Below are 26,149 nucleotides of genomic sequence, written 5' to 3'. Positions count from 1 at the left end.
AATGAAGTTGGCAAACGTGTCGAAAGCACTGGAGCTTTGCAGTTACTTTTGAACGCAGAGTGCCTGAAATGCTACGACGTAACTTGGTGGTTGGTGCAAGTGTATGATTCACCATCAACCTTAGCATTTTGATGTCTAATTGCTTATAGGATATCCTCTTTCAGAAGTGGGATTGAGAGGTCAACCAAGCTGACCCAATGCTGGTGTATGCAAGACTCGTACTCGTAGAGCAAGCGAAGACGCGTAGGCTTGGTATTGCTCGAAATAAAACGCGCAAGTCCTTGTAAAAAGATCGTAGGATACACTTTTGTTGCACAAAATGGATGCCCGTTGATGTCATCGTGCGGCTTGCGCCCGAGAGGCAACCCCTCCCCCTTTACAGTGTTGCCAATCTTTAATTTTTATGTTTTACAATACTAATTACCAGTGGCGTGCATAGGCGTGCATTTTATAACTCTTACAATGCCTATCCTTAAGTTTTTTATAACTCGTGCTGGAGATTTTCTTCATTTTATATCATCTGCATACCCTGTGTATACCCTCTATCCACGCCACTGGAAATTACCAACTAAACATTATCTGATTAATTAATTACATTTTGTAAGATTTTCAGGTTGTGTGTCGGCAACAGCTGGTTTGTGTGCTTTAAAGATTGTAATAAGATTATCGGCTTGTGCTATTAACATCTTGGCTTCAGTATCCTGAAGGCTTAAAGCGACTTTTAATAAATACTCCTTTAACTAAGTATTAGTTTTTCCTGCATTTTATGTTAATTTTAGGGCATATTTATGTAATTAGTGTTTAATACGACAAACCTTTCTTGTACTTTCCATAAAAGTTATGCCCAATAATGACCACGCTTGGCAGGCGGGTTTGTTATCGCAGGGCTAAATTGATCGCACCGGTGTCGCTGCCCGTGTCGCTGTCATTAACGTGCTCGCGTTATACCAGGTCCAGTCGTCGAGTTTGGTAGCGAAATATCTTCCGGAGTTTCTTAACACCTCTTGCCCTGCCGTTACAATAACTGCTGCCAGAGCCAGGAATAGCGGGGCTGCCGGGGACTAGGGGCTGTGGCTTTTATTTCTCCATCGATACATTTGCCTGGTAATGACGCTACCGCCAACCACCGGTCTGTACCATTTGTTCAGCCTAGCCAATTCGAAGTGTTTATACCGCCACTTGTGGGTCGCACGAGCCATCGGTTAGACGGCAGGATGCACCACGGGCAGGTGAGGTTACCAATGTATGAGGCTGACTCCCTTACACCCCAGCAAAAGCGCCGCGTTGTTCCACCCCCAACGAGGTGGACAGACGATATAAAGCGCGTCGCAGGTAGCCGCTGGACGCAAGCGGCACAAAACCGTGGAATTTGGAACTCGCTACAAAATACTTATGTCTAGCAGTGGACGTCTAACGGTTTTTATGACGACGACAAATCTTGTCGTCCCTTAAATCCTTACAATACAGTATTTTCTATAGAATGAAGAAATAATAAAATTAATAAATAGTTCTCAAGAAAAACGTTTTGCGTTCGTAAAAGATGCGATAAAGTAGGTACAAACTTCCATTTTACCGCGAGATATAAAGTTAAGTTCTCAAGAAACAATTCAAAATTATATTTGATTAACAACCAATGTTCATGACATTGAGTTGGTGGGCATTTCGATATAAATACGACTGCATTATCGATACACTCCAGTCCTGTATGGACTCGGACGATGGAAAGATCACTCCCGGTCTCTAAGTCGTTATTAGTTATTAATGGGAAAGTGTGTTTGTTTGCTTGTTTATCCATCACGCCCAAACTTAGCAATTATTTGTTTTTTGGCATAAAGTTGAAAGAACTGAGAGTAAAATAGGCTAAATTTTATCCCAGTTCTCACGGGATTGGTTAAAAACCGTAATTAACGTGGATGAAATGAAATAGACGCAACAGTAAGAATATGATAATAAAACAAGATGTGTAAATAATTCAACTAATATTATAAATGTGAAACTGTGGATGTTTGTTACTCAATCCCGCCAAAACGGCTGAACGAATTTGGATGAAATTTGGCATACATGTAGCCATTTTTATGGAAAACCTTTTATCCCAATTCCTTAAGTTGTTCCTGAGGAAAATTGGAAAATTGTTAAAAAAATGGCGGACAGCTTTGAAATTTGGTATGCATGTCAACTATGTTTTAGAAAAGGACATGTACTTTCTGTACCGATCTCTCAATTAGTTGCCGTGGTTAGATTAAAAAATGTTAACGAGTTAAGCTTTAGACCCAATTCTGAAGTCCACGCAGACGAAGTCGAAGACAGAAGCTAGCTTCTAGTATTAATTTAATATTTCTCAGGCCTTTAGGAGTTAAAAGACTCATCATCGAAAAGTTTTTCAACGATGTGTTCTAAAATCAACACGAATGACTGAAATAATGAACGTAGGTTACTACGAAAATAGCAAAATGTGTAACAATGAATATATTTTATCGGCAGTTTGCCGATATGGTTCGTATTTGAAGCGAAACGTGCCTATACGTTATTTATACGATACCTATATTTTGTTACATCGCACGATACGAAGCTCGATTGTTAATTCTTTAATTTGATTTTGGTTGTTCATCATATAAAACCAATACCGGCTACACGAGAGAAGGGGTTATGGCTGTAGTCCACCACGCTGGCCCAGTGCGGACTGGCGGACTTCACACACCTTTGAGAACATTATGGAGAGCTCTCCGGTATGCAGGTTTCCTCATGATATTTTCCTTCACCGTTGAAGTAATTGATATTTGTATTGCTAAAAACGCACATAACTTAGAAAAGTCACAGGTGCGTGCTGGGTTTCGAACTCGTTCCATGAAAGTGAAGTCGTAGTCGTCCCCACTGAGCTATCACCGCTTGCGTTGCTAAGTAAAAATTAATTATTTTAGTGGACAGATTTATTTGATTTTCTTAAATACCAAATTCTGCTTCTCGTTCTTTGTATATTATATTGAATCGACCGTTAAGAGGCCGTCTTTTAAACGCTTTTATTCAAAACAAAAATCGCTGTCTCCTATGAATTACCCCACACGTAACGTGCACGTCACGTTTTCCACTAGACTTGCTGTCAGGAAACAAAGAGGAGAGTTGTCGTCTAGACTTCAAGTCCGCTGCACGCAGGAGTACTGCATTGATGCAGTTTTGTTACTTACCAACCAATGTTATGTGCTCCTGGTACATCGTGTTGGGATCACTAAGAAAACTGTTTTTTTTTTTTAAATTAAAATCCCACCTTTTGTCACGGTTGTTATAAAGTTGGAAAAGCGTGATGGGTTTATGCTCTAGATCTATCTACCTTTAAGAGAGGACGCCTGCATCCAGCAGTGCGACATTAATAGTACCAAGATGATGTGGATGCCTCGGGAAGTGTCTAGCATTCTTGACTACGAATCCCACGATAATACACACGTCGCTATCTAGTTATGTGCTCCTGGTACATCGTGTAGGGACCACTAAGATAACTGTTTTTTTTTTTAAATTAAAATCCCACCTTTTGTCACGGTTGTTATCATTTTGAAAAAGCGTGGTGGGTTTACGCTCTAGATCTATCTACCTTTGAGAGAGGACGCCTGTATCCAGCAATGCGACATTAGTAGTACTAAGTTGACGTGAATTCCTCGTTAAGTGTCTAGCATTCTTGACTACGAATCCCACGATAAAACACACGTCGCTATCTAGCCCCAAAGTAAGCGTTACTTGTGTATACTAAGATAACTGATGAATACTGTAATGAACAATATACATAAATAGTTATAATTTACATATAAACACCCAGACACTGAAAAACAGTCATGTCAATCACACAACCATTTCAATTTGTGGGAATCGAACCCACAGCCTTGGAATCAGAAAGCAGGGTCTCCGCCCACTAAGCCAATCGGCCGTCAAATTAAATGAGTTAAATTATATTATTGAGTTAATTTTAATGAAATAATTTAATGAGTTAATTTAAATTGAAATATTGTATGATGAATGAGTTATTCAGTAGGAGTTTTAGAACCCTGCCTCGCATATTGTGTGAAGATGTCGGATCTGATCGGACTTCGTGCTAATTCTTGCCGCCAAGTAGCAGTGCTGACGTGCCAAACTTATGACCCTCCTGATTATAAGCGTAAAACCATCCGCCACTTCGCAGTGGCGTGCACAGGATTTTAGACCTGGGTATGCATTAAGAAGGAAGGTAGCATAAGATGGATAAATTCTTCCCCTTAACTCATATGTTGCATTAACTTTAGGGAAGGCAGTGCTTTTGTGCTTATATGAAGTGCACGCCACTAGTTACCTTCGGCGCTGGCTAGTTACTACACCACCGAAAATCGAACTGCCATGAAATTCAGCGTTCCGGAACGATACATGGACCACAGCAATGCTGCTTGGCGCCAGAAATAAACATAGCGGTTGTTCTTCCCCGGTCATATAACGACCGCCCTGGCGCAGTGGTAAGCACTGTTTGTACCGGGTTTGATTCCCGCGAAGGCAATTTGGGTATTTTACATTTAATTTTTTTTTTCTGGTCTCGTATGGTAGGAGGCTATGGCCGTGGCTGGTAGCCGTCCTACTGACAGAGACATGCCGCTAAGCGATTTTTCATTACGGTATCATTTCGCGTAATGACCGATGAGGTACCCCGTAACCCCAATTTACCACCCGTGAAGCGATAGCCTAGTGGGTTAGGTTTCGGTTTGCCTTTCTTGGACACCGAGTTCGCGCCCCGGCACGCACCACTAACTTTTCGGAGTTATGTGCGTTTTAATATAAGCAATTGAAATATCACTTGCTTTAAACGGTGAAGGAATCATCGTGAGGAAACCTGCATGCCTGAGATTTCTCCATAACGTTCTCAAGGTCGTTTCAAGTGTACCAATCCGCAATTGGCTAGCGTGTTAGACTACGGACTAAACCCTTCTCATTCTGAGAGAAGACCCGTGCTCTGACGATGAGATAAGGGCTAAATTGCAATGGAATATAATAAATTCAAAAAAATTCAAAATTCAAAATTCATTTATTTCAAGTAGGCCTAATATAAGCACTTTTGAAACGTCAAGTCTGTCTGTTTGTAGTGATTCTACCACCGGTTCGGAAGGCAGATTCTACCGAGAAGAAGCCGGCAAGAAACTCAGCAGTTGCTCTTTTCCAACATCAACAATTTACATTTTGTATTTTAACATTCATTTTTCTATCTTGTGAGAGCTGAAAGCGGAGCCGGATGCTTCCAAGCAACCTTGTCATTAAAAAATTCATCAATTGTATAGTAACCTCGCTCTAATAAATGTGTTTTAACAAATTCTTTAAACTTGTGCATTGGCAGGTCCAAAATCACCTTAGGAATCATATTATAAAAGCGTATACTCAATCCCACAAATGATCCCTGTACCTTACGCAGACGATATGCAGATGACACTAATTTATGACCATTTCTTGTAAGTCGACTGTTTATGTCCACTTTTTGTGTATAAAGACTAATATGTTGTCTTACAAATACTATATTGTTATAAATATATTGTGAAGCTACAGTAAGTATGCCTATTTCTTTAAACTTCTCACGGAGGGATTCGCGTGATTTAAGTTTATATATTGACCGTACAGCTCTTTTCTGCAATATAAATATAGTTTCGATATCAGCTGCTTTACCCCATAACAAGATTCCATAGGACATAACACTATGAAAGTACGCAAAATAAACTAGCCTAGCTATTTCAACGTCAGTAATCTGTCTAATTTTTCTGACTGCGTAGGCAGCCGAGCTTAGTTTACCCGCTAGTGAATCTATATGGGCACCCCACTGTAGCTTATTATCCAAGGTCACGCCCAGAAAAACTGTGGAAGTCTCTATTTTTAGTGATTCACCATTTATCATTATATTTTTATCAATTTTCTTTACATTTGGTAAGATAAATTCGACACACTTAGTTTTTTTTGCATTTAAAAGTAAGTTGTTAACTGTAAACCAGTGCGACACATGCGACATAACACGGTTTACTTCGTCAGAGTTATCTTTACTCCTATCAGTCTTAAAAATTAGAGATGTATCATCTGCAAACAATACAATGTCGCATGTTCCACTGACATGGTACGGTAGATCATTTATATACACTAAAAATAGAAAAGGACCCAAAATCGAGCCTTGTGGGACACCCATTGAGGTATTTGAACCCTGAGACTTTGCATCATTTATGCAAACTCTTTGGGTTCTATTGCTGAGATAAGAGGCAACCAAATTTAGTGCAACGTTTTGGATACCATAGTGGCTTAGCTTAAGAAGCAAGGTTTTATGATCAACACAATCGAAAGCTTTAGATAGATCACAAAAAACACCCATGGCGTTCTGTGAACATTCCCAGGCATCATAAACATGTTTTATAAGTTTAGCGCCTGCGTCCGTTGTGCTACGACCTTTAGTGAAGCCATACTGCTCAGGGTGTAGTAAGTTATTTACATTAAAATGATATAAGAGTTGATTTAATATAATTTTTTCAAATATCTTACTAAGAGCTGGTAAGATTGAGATAGGTAATAAAATTAGAGCTCCGTCACAATAAGCTCTGGGTACTACTCAAAAGATGAGTTGTTTCATCAAAAATAAAATAAGTAAACTCGACTCCATATTCTTTTATGAATAATTTATCGCTTTATTCCATAACCCCTCGAGGGTTATATTCATATTCATAAATTGGGAGCAGATAAGTTATAATAGTAGCAGTCGATTATCTTATTTTTTTAGCTGAGGGCTATACGGGTGCAATCGCCGTTCTTTTTCGCTTAAATTTGGCTTGAATTTCTTTTTTTTCGTCTAATACAAGTTATCCCCTGGCTACAATCTCACCTGGTAGCGGGCTAACCTGGGGCAAGGCTAATACTGAACCTTTACTCCTAATCGGTTTCAATGCGTCATAATACCGGAACGCTAAATCGCTCAACGTCTTCTTCTTTTTTTTCGGTATGGCGATTGCCAAAGCCACAGCAACAACAAAGAAAATTCAAAAATTATAAATTCCCGAATTCCCTCTGCCGGGAATCGAACCCTAGACCTTCAAATTAAAACCACGGTGCTCACCACGGCGCCAGGAAGGTTGTCAAACAATCGGGTAAGCTCATCCGGGGAAGCATAACATTGCTGTGTTCCGGACTGATAGGCATGCATCGTTCCGGAACGCTAAATTTCAAGGTTCGTCTTTGTTGGTGGCGTGGAAACTAGCCAGCACCGAAGCCGACTAGACCATAGAAAATAAATAAATAAATAAATATACTACGAAAATACACACATCGCCACCTAGCCCCAAAGTAAGCGAAGCTTGTGTTATGGGTACTAAGATGACTGATGAATATTTTTATGAATAATATACATAAATACTTAGAATATAAATATAAACAACCAGACACTGAAAAACATTCATGATCAACACTCAAACATTTTCCAGTTGTGGGAATCGAAACCACGGCCTTGGACTCAGAAGGCAGGGTCGCTGCAAACTGCGCCAATCGGCTGTCAAAAAATCTGAGGTTATAAATTCCCAAATTGCCCCTGTCAGGAATCGAACCTGATAACCTAACCTCCCGCTTATAACACAACAGCGCTTAACACTGCGCCAGGGTCGGTTAAGCGTAAATGTAAAACCAATCATGACGATGTTTTGCATCCTGGAGACAGATATATTTCTATGCCGTCACCCTAGATGTTATTCGTTAACGCTAGGCTTCGGCTTTCCTTTCTTGGGGACCAGGTTCGAGCCCCGGCACACACCTCTTAATTTCCGGAGTTATGTGCGTTTTCAATGAAAGCAATTTAATATCACTTTATAGTATAGGAGCTAGCAAAGAATTTTAGGTCAGCTGATTTTGTCATATGTCGTCCTATTAGGAAATTCTGAAGAATACCAGTTAGCTTTTGATTATAAGTATATATTATTTAATATTAAAATTACAGACATTATAAAATACTTTGAAAATTTTTATAAAGAAAAAAAAATCGCGTATGGCACATAGTTAGCATTGTCAAAAATGTCTGGCAATAAAAAAGTACTTATTTAAAAACAAAAAATTAAAAATTACGCCTTCTAAAATGTTTTTAAAGTCCAGGATTATTACCGAGACAAGTAGGAAGTGCACTAATGAACGTAACCGCTACCGCCAGCCAGCTAGCCCAGATTCTAACCGAAAGTGCAAGAAGGAAGACATATCACAAAATAAGCTGACCTAAAATTCTTACTTTTCAAACGTTGCTAGCTCCCGTACCATTAACGGTGAAGGAAAATATCTTGAGGATACTTAGCTGCATGCCTGAGAGTTCTCCATAATTTTCACAAGGGCGTGTAAAGTCCACCAATCCGCACTTAGCCAGCGTGGTGGACTACGGTGTAAACTCTTCTCACACTGCAAAGAGATCCGTGCCCCATAGTGGGCTGGTAATAGGTGACATTGTGACGTGAATAAACGCGGACAGAGTCGCGGTTTTTTCTAGTGTATTTTTTTCTTGTACAAAGATTATTAATTATACATAATATTAAAATGTTATATTAATACTGTATATAATTCTAAGAAATTCTAAGATTCCTTTCAGTCATTCAATATCCAAGCAAAATATATTTTACCCTTCCTTGCGTTTTAATATCAAAATTTTCTAAACGTAATACGGTCAACAACTTTCTTTTTAATAAAATTCCAGGGCCATGACTTTGTTGTATGAGCGACATTATGCGATAAGCTGACGGTCATATAAACGTGTCGAGATATAGAACGCATTTATTGTATCATCATTACCGGGCAGGCGACTTTCAGAAGTACAAACTACCTCGCGGTCTTAGTCATATTTTAACTGCTGAAATTAAAAACGCACATAACTCCAGTAAGTTAGGGGTGCATCCTGGGGATTGAACTCGGTTCCCTCGATAGGGAAACCGAAGCTTCAATAACTATACTGCCACCATTTCCTTATTAGATAGCCTATAACGTACAATGCTTGACGGCCGATTGGCGCAGTGGGCAGAGCAACCTGCTTTCTGAGTCAAATTTTGTTTATTTTGATGATTTTTTTAGTTATTACATAAATGAATTTGTTTAAATTAAGATTTGCATGCCATATATTATGACTAAACATGTATACATAAAATGTTTTATGCAAATAAAAGAATTTGAATTTGAAAAGGCCGTGGGTTCGATTCCCACAACTGGAAAATGTATGTGTGATGAACAGGAATGCTTTTCATTGTCTGGTTGTTTATGTGTATTTTATCAGTATTTATGTATATTATTCATTGAAAAAAATATTCATCATTCATCTTAACACCCATAACACAAGCTACGCTTACTTTGGGGCTAGATGGCGGTGTTTGTATTGTCATAGTATATAAAAAAAGTAGGTCTAAATATAAGTAATAACAAGTTTTGTTCTAAGCTACAACCCAAAGTATGTGTACACAACTTGGAATTAAATTAAACAAAAAGTAAATATAAAATTAAAGTTGAAACAATAAAGAAACACTTTAAAAATAATATATATATGATTTCCCTAAAGATTTGGTGGAATAGTGCTTAATCATTTAATTTTAAAAAATATTTATCCTTATGTTAAAAATGTCAATATTACGATTACTTGATACTAAATCATTATAAAGGCGGCACATGCGAACGATGGGATTGTAAAAGGAAGTATTGTTCTTGAAGACACTTAGGACAAAGGGTTTATAATATTTTGATCTGGTATTAACGCGAGAATTTATAGTAGTAGACAAAATAAATAAATCATTAATGTAGTCCACGCGAAAGACGTGGCCCAAGTATGTAATGTGAATACATTTTCCTATGAATAGTCCATGCCCAAAAAAAATATCCGAACATATATTCTGTGATCTATATTAATGAAAAGATACATAGCAGCGACAAGATGTATTACCAGTAAACAACTGTCGATCCTTCCGATCCAGATATATTGCGGCTTAGCCGCTTTACGGAGAGGGCTATTTTTCTATTTGTTTGACGAGATACCGACAAAATGGTTTAGTTTTTCGATACTTACATCGGAAATAGCTTAAAATATTTTCATGGATACGTCTTTGACGATCTATCCCTTCGACCATAAATGAATGAATAAACTTTTATTGCACGCCACGAAAAGTACATAGAAAAAAAAGAAAAAGCATAACAAATCATCGTATACGATTTGGCGGCCTTATGGATTCTTAGCCATTTCTTCCAGGCCTTCTTCAAGATAAAAAACAGTGTACCTGTTTTTTATCTTCGAAAATAGTTAGGTGGTGCATATATACATATACCCACAAAATTTATATTTCATTACTTAAATATATACATATAATATATGGCTAGTTATCCCACCGACAATGATGTGCCGCAAACTGATTTAGCGTTCCGGTACGCGTTGAAACAAGTTTAATATAACTGCTATACTCCAAACAGGTTAAGACCCTTACCAACTTAGATTGCATCATCACTTATCAGCAGGTGAGATTACAGTCAAGGGCTAACTAGAAGAAGAAGAAGAAAAAGAAACATTAATGAAACAGTAAACAATGTAGACATGCAAAGGCGGCGTTATTGCTGCAAGCAATCTCTTACAGGCAACCTTTGTAGAAAGGATTTAGAGCAAGAGGACGGGATAGTGCCGTTTGTTGAGTGTTGTTATATATACATACTAATACATAAATAATTTAAATAAATATACGTAATATATAAGTATAAAATATACATAATATATAAAAGTAGATTTTAATACATAATTTACAGACAGTAATAAAGCAATAACTTCAACTGCCAACACCCAAAGAGAGGTAGTAGTCCTTCAGACGACTCTTAAATATAGGAAGGGAATTACTTCCACGGATTTAACTAGTAGTAGTGGAATGAAAATATTTATACATATACAACGTGTAAATGATACTTCACAGGCTTTAGAGGTGCATTATTTCTCTGAGACTTATTTGTGAAACCGAAAACTTAATAGTTTTTGAGTGAACCACTGCCATAGTTTTTACGAAAAGAAATCAGCCACATGCAAAATTAAAATCATGTGACTCCTGTCACTTTATTAGGTACGCGTCGCGTAGCGTAGGTACAATGCGTTTATTGGTATAGTTGTAGCTGATATTCTGGGTCAACATATAGGATACTTTTTATCCCGATAAACAGTAAGGGGATGAAAATTTTTATCAATTTTACTTCATGCCTCCGTTAAATTAGAATCGATTTTAATAATTCTTTTTTTATTTAAAAGTGTATAACATTAAGCATGTATTGTCTAATTTTAATGAAGAACTTATAAATATTGTCGGAGATAAAGGACATAACTCTTCACAGATAACAGCACGTCGCAAGGCATATGGGACAACGTTCGAATGCATGCGTGCCATCCTGGAATAGCTCTTGGGCTTCTTTTTATCCAGGAAAAAAAACAGCTTCTTCAGGATAGATTTAAAAAGAAACTGGTATGTTCAAAAACGGTTATATTAAAAATAATAATATTATAATAATTCTTTATTTTCAAGCAATGGTCCCATAGAAAAGATTTTTTGTTCAAAAAAAATTAAATCGGTTGAACAGTTTTTGTTTTCGCCCAGTAAATGCAAACGTAACTACAACAATCTAATTTAAATAAGCTTGGCCGTTTCAGCTTTGTTCGGGAACAGATAAATACACGTTTTAACAAACTTTGTTTTTAGTAAAAAGTTGTATGGTTATTGGTAACCGAATTGTTTCGCGAGGGAAAGTAGAGTTTAGGATAAACGTCAAACTTTTTACACGCTTGTACTGAATTTACCTAGTGTTTGCATCAAAAAATGAAAATGAATCATGTACCAAGATCAATTATGATAAAGTATTTTTTTTTTTTCGGATTTTTTCGAATTTTTTCGAATCCCAGCACGCACCTCTAACTTTTCTAAGTTACGTGCGTTCTAAGCAATTAAAATCTTGCTTCAACGATAAAGGAAAACATTGAGAGGAGACCAGCATGCCAAATTGTTCTCCATAATTTTCTCAAAGGCGTGTGGAATCCACCAATCCGCACTGGGCCAGCGTGGTGGACTACGGCTGAAACCTCTCATTGTGACAGGAGGGCCCATACCCTGTGGCAGGTCTGTAATAGGTTAATATGATGACTATATTTTAATAAAGAGTAAGTAAAAGCTATGGGCCTCATAAGAAGGCTCAGAACGACTCAGCGGGTGATGGAAAGAGCAATGTTGGGAGTATCTCAACGTGATCAAATAAGAGATGAGAAGATCAGTAGAAGAACTAGAGTTACAGACATAGCTCAGCGAATTGCGAAGCTGAAATGGCAATGGGCAGGGCACATAGCTCGGGGAACCGATGGACGTTGGGGTTCCAAGGTGCTGGAATGGCGATCCCGCACCGGTAAACGCAGCGTAGGTCGGCCCCCAACGCGGTGGTTAAAGACATCAGGCGAGCCGCTGGGACCCGCTGGAGGCAAGTGGCCCAGGACCGTGGATCGAGGAACTCCCTACAAAAGACCTATGTCCAGCAGTGGACGTCCATTGGTTGAAATAACGATGATGATAATGAATCAAAACGCACATAATTCAAAAAAGTTAGAGATGAGAGCTGGGATTCGAACTCGGCACCCCAAAAGTGAAGTCGAATTGCAATCACTAGGCTATAACCGCTTCTTCGACTTTTCTATAAATAATACTAAAAACTTCAGAGAGACTTGCTTATACAACCGTTCGGACTACAAAATTGTCACCTATGCAGGAAAATGTATAAGTACCGTCAGCCTTAGACTTTTAGTTTTAGCAGAGGCTTGTAAAGTCGATAGCCTTTTAAATAGAAAAGGTCGGAGCCATCAAAAGGTTTTACTTTATCACATGCCCTCTAACCTTACCCGCTTTTGAGTTGAAGGGATTCCTAGATTTAAATGAAAGAATTAAATTGTACCCTTTTTTGTGCTGCTTAATACATATCGGCAAGTGAATTACTCTTTATAAGATTGGACTACCTTTGGAAGTTCCGTCAATAGATAATAATTTATTTTCATTTATTTATTGTAAATACATTATTTATACATTTAACCCACTTACAGCTAAGGTTATACCAATTAATTTATATACACGTAAAATTATTCGACGGCTGATTGGCGCAGTTTGCAGCGACACTGCTTTCTGAGTCCAAGGCCGTGGGTTCGATTCCCACTACTGGAAAATGTTTTGTGTGATGAGCACGAATGTTTTTCAGTGTCCGGGTGTTTATATGTATATTCTAAGTATTTATGTTATTATTCATAAAAATATTCATCAGTCATCTAAGTATCCATAACACAAGCTACCGCTTACTTTGGAGCTAGATGGCGGTGTGTGTATTGTCGTATTATATTTATTTATTTATTACTTAAAAAGAATGGTTGGCCGTATGTTTGGGTAAATATAGGACTCCCAACTAGATATCAGTGTCTGATATATCATAAAATAATGAAAAATAATGCGTATACATTGAATACGTTTTCTTCTTTTATCTGAATTCCTAGGGTATCTAGAGTTTGGGCGTTTTTAGCGTCTGTCATTGCCATTACTAGACCACATTAAAGGGTTTAGGCCGTAGCCCACCACGCTGGCCCAGTGCGGAATGGTGGACTTCACACGCCTTTGAGAACATTATGCAGAACTCAGGCAAACAGGTTTCCTCACGATGTTTTCCTTCATTGTTAAAGTAAGTAATATTTTCATTAGGTACTTAAAACGCACATAACTTAGAAAAGTTAGAGATGCGTTGCGATTGAAACTCGACCCCGCGAAAGTGAAGCCGAAATCCTAACCACTGGGCTATCACAGCTTCCATATTCACTCACTAATAACTCAAGATCGCTCAAAACTCTAAGACATATCCTCATGTAAATATGGGATTACATGTGACATGACAAAAGGAAAACAAGCCCTAAAGGGTCGCCTTACAGCCCCGGAACCTTTTTGTGATCGATTGGATATGGGGACGGGGAAAATACGAGAATGGCACTTACACGAAAAATGCTAGAAGCGTCATATTTCTACCCCTTCTGGCATATTTATGTCATTTATAACTGAAGATGTTATCAAGATTTTGCTGACTAATACCGAGGAAATTTTTAAAACTTCTGCTGGAAAAAATGAAATAGGTTTTGATGCAAGGCAGGCTGGTTTGGTTGGAGACATTGGCCGCTAACTATGGGCCTCATAAGAAGGCTCAGAGTCACTCATCGGGCGATGGAGAGAGCTATGCTAGGAGTCTCTCTACGTGATCAAATCAGAAATGAGGAGATCCGTAGAAGAACTAGAGTTACCGACATAGCTCAGCGAGTTGCGAAGCTGAAGTGGCAATTGGCAGCTCGGAGAACCGATAGACGTTGAGGTCTTAAGGTGCTGGAATGGCGACCCCGCACCGGTAAACGCAGCGTAAGTCGGCCCCCAACGAGGTGGACAGATGACATCAAGCGAGTCGCTGGGAGCCGCTGGAGGCAAGCGGCCCGGGACCGTGTATTGTGGAACTCCCTACAAAAGACCTATGTCCAGCAGTGAACGTCGATTCGGCTGGTTTAATGGGTGGCTGGTTTAATGGGAGGCTTCGGTCGTGGTTCGTTACCAACCTACAGATACAGACATGCGTGCCAATAAGCGATTTATCTTTCCGGTGCCGTAGAATCTGATAATGGGCCGTAATTAATATAAACCCCCTACTAGCTTACGGGTTAGTCCGCTGCGATCTTAGCACGGCTAGCATGGGCAGGAGACAATTACCTCCCCGGGGGGATAAAAATTTATCTTCTCCCACAGCTTTATCAACTCTCAGAGCATTGGCGCACAAGTGGAAATAATATCCAAATAAAATATTATGTGTAACAATAAACGGGGGTAAACTTCTCCTATTCCATGTTCCCGTGCTTTAGCAGGTGGACACGTTAGTTATATCCCTTGTCAGGGGGTATAATCGGGGGATATAATTTTTTTGCCTGTCTGTGCTAATGTGTAGTGCAATTAAAAAAAAAACGCTTTGTGGATTCATAGCGAATATTTGATGAGCAGACTCTCCGAAATTTGTGTTATAGGATATTATATTTTTTTATAAATAAGTAAATATACTACGACAATACACACATCTTTTTTATAATTTTTATTAGTGTTATTCCTCCAAGTGTAGGTAGCACTTGGAGGAATTATCAATTTTATAAATTTAAAATGCATATCAACAAACGTCAGCTGTCAAAGCTTAAACACTTGCTCCGCGTTAAAATAATTTTCTAAATTGCAACTACAAGTATTTAGGCATAAAAAGTTGATTAAAATATAAAACGTTATGTAAATTTGTTGTGAAAGTGTTTGTAGTGTGTAAAATGAATGTGAACTAGTTTAATTTCCTATACTAAAGTTTAACAAGTTGGCCAAATTTCCAGTGCTAAAACGATAAAAAACTGCTGTTTTCCAGAGCAACATTAAATAGTGTCTTCTAATCCGTTCAATCTGCAGCCAGTGACCTCAAATCACACTAAATTAAGTCGATCTCGAGTGTTTTTGGTTATAGTAATATGTTGTCACTTAATGCAACGTAAATAAATTATTGCCATTCTACCTTCATAGTTAGTACTAGTTTTGTCTGTTCTTCCATGTAACATTGCGCTCAACTATTTCGTGATTCTTACAAATGTCTTCTTAGCGCAAATCGGTGGTGCTCATTCATACATTCGTGGTCGGGAGTTCAAACCCAGCCGCGGGAATCGTTGGTCTCCTTTTTTTTCATTAATTAATTATTTCTTCAACATCATCTCTCAAAAATTATCATAATAATAAAACTTGTAAATCTATTAACATGGAATGTGCCGGCTGCAAAAATATCTTAGCTAAAAGTCGGAACACGCTACAATGTTCAACTTGCGATCTCGCATATGACCTACTATGTGCCAACGTCTCAGAGAAAAAGTATGGCCTAATGTCTACAGAACACCAACTTTCCTGGACTTGTCACGGTTGTCGTAGTAAACAGCCAAGGAGCGACAATTCAAATACACCCATACGGCCAACTAATATAGCTCCTGCACATCCGAACATTTCTCCAGCCGAAACTGATACCAGTAACATAACACGGCGTAAAAAAACAAAAGAAGTGTCACCAATACTATCCTCAGCCATAGATCCTAGCATAATGAATGCTATCAAATTTGAAATCCAGTCCGCAGTAAAAAACTCAGTTAAAGCCGCAATAGATTCTTTTTTTTCTCGTGAATTTGATCAAATTAAATCCGAATTGAAGAAACTAAATGACTTAAAGGAATCGGTAGAATTTCTTACTTCCGAGTATGATCGAATCCAGACAAATATTAAAGACTCTGAAGAAAAAATAAAAAATTTAACCCTGGAGAACACGAATTTGAACAAAAGCCTTGAATCTTTATCTACGAGATTAATTCTACTGGAACAACATTCCCGTGAAAATAACCTGGAAATCAATGGCATCCCAGAAAACAAATCCGAGAACCTTTACTCAGTTTTGAACCAACTTGGCGTTACCATCTCCTTACCTATCCAGGAATCTGATATTATTGCGTGTACGAGAGTCCGTAAACTAGACGACGCAAGTAAAAGACCACGCACCGTTGTAGTAAAGCTCCGAAATACTAGAGTTAGGGACTCTATTATTGCAGCGGTATCGAAATTCAACAAAAACAAATCAAGCGATCGCTTAAATTCAAGTCACCTGGGCTACAGCGTCAACAAATCATTCATCTATGTTTCGGAACACCTTTCTCCATACTACAAAGCCCTGCATGTTTGTACCAGAACTGTAGCAAAGGAAAGGGGTATTCGGTACGTGTGGATAAGGAACGGGCGTATATTCATCAGGAAAAATGACCAGTCGCCAGCTAAACAAATAAAGTGTTATGAAACCCTTAAAAATCTTTAACTATTTTACACTATTGTCACACGAGACCTGTAATATTGAAACTAAGTACCAAGATGTTTGATATTTATTATCAAAACTTCCGTGGAATGAACACAAAACTGAACGACATACGCTTGGCGTCACTACAATCAAACTACGACATGATAGTGGCGACAGAAACTTGGTTAGACCAATCCGTCGTTGACGGCGAGTTATTTTCCAACCGTTACAACATTCACAGAAGAGACCGTCATTCAACCTCGCTATCACATAAATCAGGTGGAGGTGTTTTGGTTGCTGTATCTGATAGATTCGAGTCACGCCGAATAGAGCACTATGAAAGTATTTACGAAGACCTCTGGATTAATATAAAGTACGTCAACAACGGGGTATCAAAAAATTTATTGGTCTGCGTCCTGTACTTACCGCCAGCGGTATCCGTTAACACCTTGAATGCGGTTCTGGACAATATCAGCTCCATTATGCAGTCATACCGGGGAGATGTTTTAATTCTGGGTGACTTTAACTTGGGCTCCATCAACTGGACAAGAAACGATAATAGCACTACGCGTTGTTTGCCTTCGAACTATAGTAATGAATTAGGCTTCTCCTTGGTTGACTTTCTCTCGTTGAATAATCTCGTTCAATGCAACAGCATAGAAAATCACAATGGACGTGTCTTAGACTTGGTGTTAGCTAACTTCGAAAACATTAAAGTAACTAATTCCCTTGACCTATTAAGTAAATTGGACCCGCACCATCCGGTGTTAGACATAGAAATTACAGAAATTGATAACACGGTCTTAATAAGTAAACCAGTCATTAGGTATTGTTTTCAAAAAGCGAACTATAGCACTGTTCTTTCAGAACTGAGACGAGTAGATTGGGATTATGAACTTGTAAACTGTGAAGATGTCAACGTCATGGTTCAAAAATTTTATCTCATCCTCAATAAAATAATTAATTCAACTATCCCTAAATCAAGACCGAAAAACCGTATACATCCTGTTTGGTTCACACCTAATTTGTTAAAGCTCATATCTGAGAAAGAAAAAATAAGACGAAAACTTAAAATTCACAGTAATCCAAGAGATGAACTCGAACTTACATTAGCTAAGAACCGGTTCGATTCATTAATGAAAAAATGCTACTCTCACTATATCATGGGTACTGAACAGGCTATCTCAAAAGCACCTAGAATTTTGGTCTTACGTAAAACAGCGAAAGGATGCAACTACCCAAATCCCTTCCCAAATGTCACTTGGCAATATAACAGCAAATTCTGGCAATGAAATTAGCAACCTTTTTGCTGAACAATTCTCGTCCTTGTTTACTGATGCTCCAACTTACAATCGGATACCCAACCATAACTATGTGGACTCCTTTACACAAAAATCACTTTCGTGGATCTTTATAAGTGAACATGATATATGCAAAGTGCTTAAGTCACTAGATCCCAGCAAAGGTGCCGGACCAGACGGTATACCCCCAATTTTCATTAAAAAATTCCGGAAATATCTAAGCTTACCACTCAAATTCATTTTAAATAAATCTTTGGAAACATCAACTTTCCCTGATACGTGGAAGGCTGCAAATATCTTGCCCATCTTTAAGAAAGGAGCTAAAAACAACGTTCGCAATTACCGACCTATATCGGTGTTAAACGTATTTTCGAAAGTCTTTGAAAAACTTATATGTCCCATTCTGTCCCGTCACTCAAACAATATCTTATCAGTGTCGCAGCACGGATTCTGTCGCAACCGTTCCACAGTCTCTAACCTAGTGAGCTATGTTTCTGATTTATGTAAGAGCATTGACAACAAGCAACAAGTCGATTCAATATACACTGACTTCAGTAGCGCTTTCGACAAGGTCGACCATCATATCTTAATTTTAAAGCTAGGGGCTTATGGAATTCACGATCCATTGCTGTCGTGGCTAAAATCTTACCTCATAAACAGATCTCTAAGAGTAACTCTGAAAGGCTACACTTCCGATCCCTACACCGCCACCTCAGGAGTTCCCCAAGGTTCCCATCTTGGGCCTATCCTGTTCTTGCTCTTTATTAACGATATCACACTTAGTGTTCAGCATAGCGAGTGTTCTATTTTTGCCGATGATCTTAAGATATTCCGTGTGATTAAGAATATTGTCGTTTACTCCAAGAAGACCTTAATTCCATTTACGAATGGTGTACTAAAAATAAAATGTTATTAAATGCCTCAAAATGTGCACACATCAAATTTACCCGTAAAAAACACATAATTGATACGAAGTACTACATCCATAACCAAGAGCTTGAAGATGTCTCAGTTATTAAAGATCTTGGTATTATAATGGACAGTAAGCTCACTTTTAAAAATCATATAGATTCCATTGTCTGTAAAGCTTGGAAACTGCTAGGTTTTATCAAGCGCAATACCGCCGACTTTAAAAGAACTGAGTGTATCTCCGGAATTTACAGTGCGCTAGTACGTAGCATTCTCGAATATGCGGCCCCGGCATGGAACCCGCACTACAAAACATATGTTGAAAGAATAGAGCGCGTTCAACGTTCCTTTACGAGGTACCTGGCCTTTAAAGACAAATCCTGTCCCTACAGAGCTGATTACGACGCTCGCCTAACTCACTTTAAAATCCATTCCCTGGAAAAACGTAGGCAAGTGACTGACCTCTTGACTCTCTATAAAATTGTTCGTAATACTTTGGATGCCCCTGACCTGCTTTATCAGATAAGTATCAATGTTCCCCGTCGTATTCCGAGATACCCAGAGTCAAAAACCTTCGCTCCTAAATTTTCCAACACTAACCTAGGACAATCCTCACCTATTAACCGAATGACTAATCTTTTTAACAACTTAAAAAACCCTGACATTGACATTTTTCACGACACTTTATTTAGCTTTAAGGCGAAATTGTACTTAGAGTAATATTTTTCAAATTCTTTTTCTTAATTGTTTTAAATTTTTTTATTTTTATTTTAATTTTAATCATTATTTTCATTTGTTTAATCTTACTATTTTTGTTTTAGACTTAATTTAATTATTTTTAACCGGACTTACTTTAATGTTGTGTATACCTGTAAGTGATAACTGTACTCGGACATTAAACTATAATGTAAAATGATAAATGATAATACAGTGTATCGTTGGTATATCTAATGAAATAAATAAATAAAAATATAAAAAACATTCCAGTCAGTTCCGAATTTTTTTTATATGCATTTTAAATTTATAAAATACACACATCGCCATCTAGCCCCAAAGTAAGCGTAGCTTGTGTTATGGGTACTAAGATGGTTGGTGAATATTTTTATGAATATAATACACATAAAAACTTATAATATACAGATAAACACCCAGCACTGAAAAACATTCATGTTCGTCACACAATCATTTTCCAGTTGTGGGAATCGAACGCACGGCCTTGGACTCAGAAAGCAGAGTCACTACCCACTGCGCCATTCAGCTGTCAATATTGATAAGCAGGCGACCTTGTTAGGCCTCCCATTATATTTTATTTATGGCAGAATGACACCAAAAGGCGTGAAAAACCTCCGCCATTTTGTCCATAAAACAATGCCCTCTTTCCTAAGTCATACATTATCCACTTAAAAACAAGTGTCTTTCGCTGTTTCTAGGCTTTTATGGGGGAAAAAATTACCTATCGCAAAAGCGTCTTTCAACGTAAATTTAACGATGTTGCTACGGGTTATTATATTGTGTACCTAATTCTGTCACTTAATCAATGTTTTCCATGGCCTTATTTTGCAGTGGTTAGCCTGTTAAGTCACGAATCACGATGCTTCAAATTCAAAAATGTTTTATTCATGTAGACCTCATCACAGGCACTTATGAAGCGTTCATACATTTTTTTTTTTTTTAAATTTAATATTGCAGATAATTCAACCGTACCGACGGTTAAGGTTAGCAATTGTTTATAAAGATTTAAAGTTTTCCAATAAAAGTGACGGTAACTACAATAATTGAAGGAGCAATTACAGTACGAAAGTAGAAAGTATTTTATTTTGGTAAAACTGACGAAAGTAATACTTACATTCAAAATACAATGAAATAATGTTAATAAACAATAAAAAACTAATTTTTATTACAAGCCAAAATATACAGAACAGAACAGGACAGAACAAACCAGAACAGAACAGAACAGTACAGGGAATAACAACAATGAAAAACAGAACAGAACAGAATAGAACAGAACTGAACAGAATGGAACAGAACCAAATAGAACATAACAGAACATAATAAAATGGAACAGAACAGAAGAGAAAAGAACAGAACAGAAAAGATTAAAACAGAATAGAATAGAACTAGAGGTATGGTACCGGTCAGCCCGTTGCCAACTAAGACTCCATCATTACTTGCAAGCAGGTAAATATGCATTAAAGCCCCATCGGCATAGTATCAACCCGAAATATCCTGTTATGGTTGGGGGCTTCGGTCTTGGCTAATTACTACCTTGCCAACAAAGAAGTGCCCGCACCCGCCGGGAACGAACCCGGGAAATCGGCCTTTAAGACCACGTTACTCATGACTGCAACATGTGCTCTTATTTAGGTTAGTTTAGTTTAGGTTCCAGAAATCAAATAGATTTAATTTTTTATTAGATACAATACAACAAAATACAAAAGGGTTCCAGAACTTTGCACAACTTTAAAATACAATAGCTCGGATATTATAATTCTAATAATTTGAATTCGAAAGTCCCAGTTCAAATAAAACTTCGGTAACAGATCCAAATTAATTCAAGGTTCACGAATTTAGATTGATAATATTCTTTTTTTTTTTTACATATTTATAGCGGGCAATCGAGCAAGTGGGTCACCTGATGATAAGTGATCATCGCCGCCCATTAACATCTGCAGCACCAGAGGAGCCACCGATGCGTTGCCGGCTTTTAAGAAGTTTGTTTATCCGCCCCTTGAATAACCCTAGGTTGTATTTTTGAGGAAACACAGATATATATATAGAATATATAGATAGAATGTTTTTGATTCAGAATATTGATGTCATCATATCGACCCATTACCGGCCCACTACAGGGCACGGGCCTCCTCTGAGGATAAGAAGAGTTTAGTCCGTAGTCCACCACGCTGGCCCAGTACGGATTGGTGGGCTCCACAAGCCTTTTAGAACATTAAGTAAAACTCTGAGGCATGGTTTCATCACGATGTTTTCCTTCACAGTTAAAGCAAGTAATATTTCGGTTGTTTTGTTGGGACCCTTTGATTGCCTGAGTCGTTAGGGCCCTCGCACAAACCTTACCATCATCATTATAAATCCACTACCGGCCCACTAGAGGGCACGGGTCTCTTCTAAGAATGAGAAGATTTTAGACCGTAGTTCACCCCGCTGGCCCAGTAAGGATTGTTAGATTCCACAAGCTTTTGAGTACATTATGTTTTCCTTCACCATTGAAGCAAGTAATATTTTAATTGTTTTGTGGGACCCTTTGATTGGCTGAGGCCTTCGGACCCTAGCGCAAACCCTATGGACTGGTGGACTACACACCTTTGAGAACATTATGTAAAACTCTGAGGCATGGTTTCCTTACGATGTTTTCCTTAACTGTTGAAGCAAAGCATATTTTAATTACTTAAAACGCATATAACTTAGAAAAGTTAGAGGTGCGTGCTGGGATTCGAACTCGGCCCCCCGAAACTGAAGCTGAGCTTGTACCCACTGGGCAGTGGCGTGCATAGGGTTTTTGACAAGGGTATGCATAAAGCAGGTACATGGCATAAAATGGAAAACTTCTCCTCCAATACGAGTGATATAAAATAATTTGGGTATGCAGTGCTTTTGTGCATGTATGAAGTGCACGCCACTGCCACTGGGCTATCACCGCTAGAAATTCTATTGTTAACTCATCATGCTAGGTGGGACAGCTATATACCCGTAATAAATTGCTCGAGAAAACGTCTCATATAACATTTATTTCACACCAAATCGCTTATTCTATTTACAGCATCACTTCACCAAATTCCCTTGTCACGTACATTGATATTAGAAACTCTAGATAAAACATTTAGCTTTCCTGTAACAAAAAATAAAGTATGTATAAACAAAAAAAAAATCACTTCAAGTTAAGCCTCAACGGTATAGAAAGTAGTGACAACTGTATAGTAAGTAAAATCTTACCCCTCAATGATTTATACGCTGCATCGAACAGGACAGCCAAATCGATTGGAAGCAGGTCTTTGCTAGTTGTAGCACTTAGTGTTGCGTTGTTAATTAGCCACAGCTGAAACCTACAATTGGACAAAGATAAACTAAAGCTTGTAAAACGCTTTTAAATAGAATTCAGTTCATATTTCAACACTCACTCATATCTTAATCTCATGCGAACACGAAAGAAAATGGTAGACATAACTGTTATCTAATGACTTGCAATTTTATTCCTGATGGATTAAATCGTGATAAATGCATACGCATGGAATATATAACCAACTCTTTTTTTTTAAATGGTTATGAATTTTTAAGTTTACTAGAAGTTATATTTATAACACCTTAATGTTACTATCGTTGAGAGCAATGCACTTGAAATTGACGAGGAATACGTGTACCCAGGACACAAGTTCCAGTAAGTAGGTCACATTTCGAGAAGGAGGTGAACCGCCGAATCAAAAAAAAAATCAATCTACAAAATCTAGAAAAATTTGTGACATCTTTTCGTCCAAAATCCCTCAGTGCCTGAAGACTAAACTCTTCGAACAGTAAGTGCTGTCAGTGATGACCTATGGTTCAGAAAAATGGCTTAGAGTCACTCAGGGGTTGATGGAGAGAGCTATGCTCGGAGTATATCTACGAGATCAAATCAGAAATGAGAAGATCCGTAGAAGAACCAGAGTTACTGACATAGCTCAACCAGTCGCAAAGCTGAGGTTGCAATGGGCGGGGCACATAGTTCGGAAAAAGGAAGGAAGTTGGGGTCTCAAGGTGCTGGAATGGCAGCCCTGCACTGGTAAGCGCAGCGTTGGTCGACCCCCAACAAGGTGGACAGACCGCGCGTCGCAGGTAGCCGCTGGATCCAAGCGGCACAAAACCGTGGAATTTAGAACTCCTTACGAAAGACCTATGTCCAGTAGTAGAGGTCTATTGGTTTATATGATTAATGTCACTATCTTTGGGCATTGTATATCAACGGGCAAGCACCAGATCTTGACGAGTGTTCCTCAAGAGAGGTTTCCCTTCACAAATTCTCACAATGTTTTCACACCTGTGGTCGGTTTTCGGGAACTTGCCAAAATATATGCTGGGAAAAGAAAACTCTCTTTCATATTTTATTTATTGTATCAACTTTTCGATACATCTTTCATCGAGTGTCTATTTAGTTACGTCTGTTATGATCTTGAATACTTTTGTACCTCGAATCATAAAAAGTTGAATCGTTGTTTGTATAATGGAAAAAATAATTATTTGACCGATTTTGGCACCGGTGGTTTTTTTCAAAAGTCAAAAGTCATTCCTTGATTGTAATCTCACCTGGTGGTAAGTGATAATGCAGTGTAAGTTGGTGGCGGGCTTAACTTTAATGGAGTATGGTAGTCATACCGCGAATTGGTTTTTACGCGACATTGCACCGGAACACTAAATCGCTTAGCCGCACGACTATGTGGTAACTAGCCACGGCCAAAGCCTCCCACCAGACCAGACCAGAGGAAATTCAGAAATTACGAATTCCCAAATTGCCCTCGTCGGAAATTGAACCTGGGTCCGCCTGCCTAAATTCACAGCGCTCACCTTTGCACCAGGGAGGTCTAATTTGTCTTTCATATTTTGTTTTGTTGATTGATTATTGTTCTATATTTATATCTCTGTAACTACTACAGTGTATTCATTCATACATTTATTCATTGGTTTATGTTATGTTTCTTATAAAAAAAAAAAAAATGGAAAAATCCAAATTATTAAAAACACCAACTTCTAAACATGAATTGCAATCTATACTAAGGTAATACTGGTATATTGCTAAAAAAACCAATAAGTCGAAGTATTAAGAATTGTAAATAAAATTAAATAGGAATATTACTCTCAGTACAATAGCTAAGAGTAGAATCCTTATTATTTACTTGGTTGAATAATAATCCCTAGATGGAACCCGCGTCTGCAATCTAAGACTATAATTTCAAGTACGGACATAATCCGTATTTCAGATCCCAACTTAGACGTGACCTGCAAGCAGACCTTCCATTTATAAATAAGTCTCCACTGGAGATTATTTCGTGTCATTATCTCTTAGACTATTAAAGTGATGGGGCTTAAGATTGCTTAATGGCCCAAGTACTTATAAAGAATTCAAGGCTCTAAATACTTTAATACACTTGTTTGGAGTCTCTCTCTACGTCGTGTTCCTAATTGCTGAGGGTCGTGACCAACCCTTCCAACCTTGCGTACGATTTTGTGCCATTTGACTCGGCTTTAAGCAACTGGTAAAGCAAGATGCACTTTTGTGTCGAGTGCGGATTTGATGTCAAAAATATCTTTATTCAAGTAGGCCCATAGGTGGCACTTTTGATGCGTACATGAGAAATTACACGGTAGTGAGATGATGGCGATAACCACATTCGTAAACTTAAAACTAAAGCTACGAGGGTTCCAAACGCGTCCTGGCCTAAGAAGAAGCCCACAACCAACTTAGCCGGGTGTTTTTTTTTGTTATCACCATCTCACAATGTTATTTAAAATTATTAGAAGAGCAACCTGGTTAGAGCAATAATGAACACCCAAGCTTTTTTATCGATTACGTAGCCCTTTATACTATAATAGGACTTTTCTATAAGCTTACGTTTAATACAAACTTTGAACTTTTTTAGAGACATCTCCAAGATGTCAATTGGTAGCTTATTGTAGAATTAAAGATGAATCGGGCTAGGTCTTCGAGATCTCTTGCCTTCCACTTTGCTCATGACCACTATCTTTTCAAGTTTTTCTCCATCTCTTCTGGTAATGTGACCGAAGTACTCGAGAATCCTCTGTTTGATAGCCTTCTTATAAGTTTTAAGCTGTCTCAATATCGTTTGTTTAATAATCTATATTTAAATTTTATAACAATTAAATTTTTCGAGGAAAAAAAAACGGAACGAATGGCAAATGCAAATTCAAATTTAAAATTCATTTATTTAAGTAGGCCTAATTTATAAGCACTTTTGAAACGTCAAGTCAGTATTTTTGTAGTGACTCTAGCACCTGATCAGAAGGCAGATTCCACTGAGAAGAGCCGGCAAGAAACT

The 26,149-nt window shown here is 38.1% G+C and overlaps 1 protein-coding gene across 1 annotated transcript; it reads left to right on the top strand.

The window, feature by feature from the left end:
- Positions 1-16,973: 16,973 nt before the first annotated feature.
- Positions 16,974-18,191, top strand: LOC120634736. The gene has a single exon (XM_039905512.1). It carries the CDS (start codon positions 16,974-16,976, stop codon positions 18,189-18,191), a length of 1,218 nt encoding a protein of 405 aa, XP_039761446.1.
- The last annotated feature ends 7,958 nt before the right edge of the window (positions 18,192-26,149 follow it).

Source organism: Pararge aegeria, chromosome 25, assembly GCF_905163445.1.
Source record: "Pararge aegeria chromosome 25, ilParAegt1.1, whole genome shotgun sequence".
NCBI classification, from domain to species: Eukaryota; Metazoa; Arthropoda; class Insecta; order Lepidoptera; family Nymphalidae; genus Pararge; species Pararge aegeria.
Note: the sequence above shows the minus strand (reverse complement) of the source record. Positions and strands in the feature narration are given on the sequence as shown.